This window comes from Echinops telfairi, unplaced genomic scaffold (genome assembly GCF_000313985.2).
Source record: "Echinops telfairi isolate 266 unplaced genomic scaffold, ASM31398v2 ScPeMD7_8;HRSCAF=38, whole genome shotgun sequence".
Taxonomy (NCBI): Eukaryota; Metazoa; Chordata; class Mammalia; order Afrosoricida; family Tenrecidae; genus Echinops; species Echinops telfairi.
The window spans coordinates 17,772,739-17,777,687 of NW_022103905.1; the positions used below are offsets into that span (position 1 = coordinate 17,772,739).

Genomic DNA, 4,949 nt, shown 5'->3' on the forward strand with positions numbered 1-4,949 from the left:
GCAGGTTATCTCTGACTTCATGTTCTACAGTACCTGTAAAGGAGGGATTTGGTTTACATCCCGAGCTCAGGAATGGAGACGTGGCACCAGTAAGTGGCTGGATGAAAACATCTCGCAAATAATGTGTCCTAAAATGAGGCTAGTGGCTTTGTGATTTGGACCACTCTTGTATTCCTGAAAGCCTGCAAGTGGACAGTAGCCTTGGGCATGGTCAGGGAAGAGAAGACAGTTTTCCGGTGTGATCGGTCAGACTAAACGATTGCCTATCCCCTTCGAGTGCTGTGTTTCTGGAAATTCCCGTATGTGGAATTATTCCATTTGAGCCACATGGAAGTAGAAGTAGCTAGTTATCCCAAGAATAATTTTGTTATTTCCACCAAAATTTTATTGTATTTAAGTAGAAGTTATGATTAAATGAGAGATTTTAGGGGTTTTTCCTGCTTCCGAGATTTTCTGGAAGATGCTATTTGAATATGATATTTGAGTGCTTCCTTTAGCCTTGCATCATTTTCTGACCGAATTGATTGTCATGTCGTCAGCATACCATTGAGATTGTTAATATTTAGTACCACAATAAGAAATGTGCATGAGACTTTTAAAAAGTAAAAAGCATTTATTTTCTTCTTTAAAAAAAGCCAATACATTTCTTAACAGAGAGTAAAAAATATAGGGTATTTTAAAAAGGCATAATTCCTCTCTTGTAGAAATCATTTGATACATCGATTTCCAATCCTAGAGGATATGTAAGGGTCACACTACTGGCTTACAATCCGCTCTGTAAACTTAATATCATAGTGGAGGTGCATGAAGCATGAGGCTGGTGACCCAAGGCTGGCAGTTTAAGCCAACCAGCGGCTCCAGCAGGAATCTGAGGCTGTTTGCTCCCGTGTAGGCTGAATCTCAGAAACCCAGCAACGAATCAGCACCGACTCAATGGCAGTAGGTTTGTTTTTTTCCATTTTATGTTGTATCTTTCCATGTCAGTAAGAACATTATTTTTAGCAAGCAATTTTTACACATTTTCTCCATAAACGTTCTTTCGCATCAAGAAAGTTTCCTGAGAGAAAATTCTAAATTTACTAATGAAAGTGAGACATTTAAAAACCTTTATTTTAGCAACAATTGGAAGAAAGAATGCTATGAAATGCTTTTTGGTAGGTACTCTTTTTTAGTTTGAAATTAAAAGCCTATATATCCCTCACCTAAATTTCCCTGTTGCTAACATCTATTTGCTTCATCTCATCCTCTGTGTGTGTATGTGCCAATTACTCCCTATTCCCCTCAATCACTAGAGGTTCCCGGGGTCAGAACTGACTCAATGAGAGTGAGTTTGGTTTGGTTTGGAATCACTTGGAGTAAGTTACAGAAGTCATGTCTCTTTGCCCTTTTAGGACTTCCTATGATCCATGAACTATTTTTCAATATTCAACTTGAACCAATTGTTTCAAGTATTTCATAGCAAACCTTCCCCAGCTCAGGATCGATCTTGCGTTGGGATCACATTTGGCTCCCTTGTGTCTTCCTTTAGTCTTTGTATTTTGTGGCAGTTGCTCACCGAGACTGGCCTTTTTCCAAGGTGACAGGGCAGTGATTTATAGACTGCCACTCTGTTTGGGAGTGCTTGCTTCCTCTTGTTGAGAATTTTGGTTGTGTGTGTTGGACAGAAACACCACAGAAGTGGGGCAGTGCCCTCGGGAGGTACCCTGAGGCTGGCTCTGCCCTGTTCTAGTTTAGTGGCACCAGCCAGACTGCTCCATTATAATGGTTCCACTCTTCCCTTTGCCGTTGAAAAGTAACCCTATTGGGTCATGGGATCTAAGTATTTAAGTATTGTAGTCCCCATCAAACCTGTACCCCAGCTATGATACCATCTGCTGTTCATTTTTGCCAGAAGCAATTATGACTACCTGTAGTCCAATTCCACATGGTGTTTTAAAACAGTAATTCGTTGACATTTTCTCATCTTTAAGGGTTTGCAGCCATCTATGAAAGCCTAAGTTCCCTCAGGCAAGTTCTTGAAGCCAAGATGAAGCTGGACAGGGATCAGCTGCAGAAGCAAATCCACCAGATGCAGAAGCCAGAAGCGCCCATGTGAAGGGGGGCAGGACACGGACCCAAAGGGAGGCTTCGCCAAGGGCACCAGGAGCTCCGCAGCCCTGGAGGCCGCTGCTTCCTGGATCGTTCTGTCCACGGCGTGCATGTGCCAAGTCGTGTGTGTCCACGGGTCTGAATGTGCACCTCGAGTCTTGAAGATCCTGTCTTTGAAGCTATTAGATGCATTGTAAGCCATTTTATTTCAATGATCTAAATCCGGTAGAATTTTTGCCCTTGGATTTTGAAAGACTTTATCCCCTTCATTTTATGAATGAAAAGACTGAATTTTCCCTTTTAATGCTCGATGCTCTACTCAATGCTGTTTCTATTTTGAAAATGTCATGGTTTGGGTTTTTGTTTTGTTTAATTAAAGAACGAATGCGTTGTCACAGGAATGTTGCTCCTTGCCCTAAATGTAAGCGAAGGCTCTGATTGGTTAGAATCCAACCACGGAGTACTTCTTTGGATTTGATGTTCGCTCTCTGTGCATTTCTTCTACTGGTGACCTCTCTGTAGACCCTCTGTCTCTTGTAGGGGGAGTAAGTGAGGAGCTGGGGGGACTTACAATTTATGTCATGAAAATTGTCTCAAGAATTGATAACTGCCATATAGATTCGAAATCAACCTGGACACTGCAGGGACACACCCTTTGCAGCAACCACCTAGATAAGACTGTTTTAATACTTAAAACTATTTTTCAAATAGCTAGCAGCCTGGATGATGAGAGCCATATATTTACGAATGGAATATCGGCTTGTCTCTTGCACAATTAATTGTTCATTAACCGTGATGGGATGTAAGAATTTTTCAGGCTTTCTGATCTCCTCTCTAAATGTTTCCAAAATTGGCACCAAGTGCTAGGGGTCTCTATACACCTATTGTAACTATCTTCTTGTGCCTTCATTTTATCTTGTCAATGCACTGTACCCTAGAGAAGTTCTGCGAGCAATCTAGAAGGCTTGATAATACACTGGAGTTAGGATGTAAGATGGGATCCTATGTAGTTTTTAAATGTCCTCACTTTTTTCTCACTGTTCAAATGTGAGTAGCCCAGTATTATTAATGGGTTAGCAATGCATCCCTTTGTAAGGACACAGGATGGCATTGTGCAGCATTTAGAACGTGGTCGAGAAACTTTCATCTGGAGCAACTTTGTGGGTGATGCCCGTCCATTCCGACTTGCCGATGCCGCATTGCATTAGTCTGGAAGAACTGACGCCGGTGCTGCCTGTTGACTGTGTGTGTACAAACCGAGAGGGAGGCATGCTGTTCGAAACCGTGAGGGCACCCTAAGAAAAAGAAAAACAGGACGACTTAAAAGAAAAATAAAATTAGAACACTTTCCTTTTGTTTGTTTGCCAAGGACTCAGGAAAATAAAAGCGTTTTCTATTTTTAGGACAAATCATTAATGAAATATCTAACTGGCTGTTACTGTTCACCCACATAAAATATGCTGCTAAAGTACAACATCTTTTACCCTCGATGGCTGGACAAAAATCATGTGAAAATTGGATTTCAGAGCTTTGATTAGGAATATACCATCTAACACATATTTCTTTTTTTTTGGGGGGGGGGGGCATCGTGTATCTTTTCATCGCCATATGGGAAGAATCTTTTCAGTCAGCCAAGGAAACAAAAAACCAGGGCTCTCTAGCAGCTCTGTGCTGGCATGCCATGTGAGTGCAGTTCTCACCTTCTTGCCCCTCCACGGGACTCTCTCTCCTGGGGGTGGGGCCTGGGGGGTGGAGGGGAGTCTTCTTGGAGGAGGAAGCAGAAGTGCACGTGGCAGCACACACAGCCAGAGAACAGAGGACAGGACGCAGCCTGACTCTGGCCTCAGGGGCAGGGGTGGCGACCGGAGCCGGTGATGCCTGGCTGTCAACTGAATTTCTCAGAGGCTTCTGATGCGCCACCCCTTGCAATGAGGTATCATAGGAACTCTCCACCCAGTCATGTATTGGAACCACGTGTATGTTAGGTGCCGTCGCGTTGGCACGACCCATAGCGACCCCATGCACAACAGAACCAAACACCGCGTGGTCCTGCGCCATCCTTACAATGGAACCACGTGGGGAGTTAAAAAGAGCGATTGATGCTGTGGCCACACCCCAGACCACTGACATCTGCATCGCAGAGGGATGGGCTGCGGGCGAGAATGTGGGATGAAGGCCACCCCTTGCAGCTCCCCCTGGGGCTGAGTCAGTGTGCGGCCCAGGTGCCAGCCACTCAGCTCCAGCCTCCTCTGATTGCCAGAGTCTGAATCAGCGTCCTTTTCCAGAGATTTGCAATAAAGAGAATAAAGTTACCAAACAAACTGGAGTACGATTTTTAAATGGTCAAGTCAGTGCGCGGTGCAATCTTCATTAGGCGTGACCTCCCTGGGATCCGCTCTTCCTTGCTGTGGGTTGAACTCGAACCCTGGAAGCCCTGGCCAGTCCTCCGGAGCTGCTCCCCCGTGGCTCTTCTCAGCTTCCTTCTGGCCTCTGGAACAGGCCAGCTGGCATTGCCAGAGTAGGTGCCAGGGGCCAGGCTCAGGGCCGCGTCCCTCATGTTACCCTCTCCCACAACTAGTTAAGTACTCTTTGTTTCCCCATTATGCAGATGAGGAAATGGAGTCACCTTGAGGGGAAGCCATGTGCTGCAAATAGCACAGCTACTACGGAGGATCATGATTCCGCTCAAGCAGCCTCCTCCCACAGTCTGGGCACCCAACTCTTTCTGAAAATACATCCTCGCACCCTAGGGAACCCTACAGAGCCCTGACGGCGCAGTCAGTGCAGGGCTGGATGGTTCGCTGCCAGGCCATCCAGCCCCAGCAGCAGCTCCCGAGGAGAAAGGTGGATGCTGTCTGTTC

At 45.3% G+C, this 4,949-nt stretch overlaps 1 protein-coding gene across 1 annotated transcript in view; it reads left to right on the forward strand.

Annotated features, from left to right (window-relative positions):
• FAM81A (family with sequence similarity 81 member A) overlaps positions 1–2,566 on the forward strand; it is a 59,673-nt gene extending 57,107 nt beyond the window's left edge. The window contains exon 8 of the mRNA XM_004709461.2: positions 1,971–2,566. Within this exon, the coding sequence (XP_004709518.1) occupies positions 1,971–2,095 (125 nt within the window). The 3' untranslated portion in view covers positions 2,096–2,566. The remainder of the gene's footprint in view (positions 1–1,970) is intronic.
• The last annotated feature ends 2,383 nt before the right edge of the window (positions 2,567–4,949 follow it).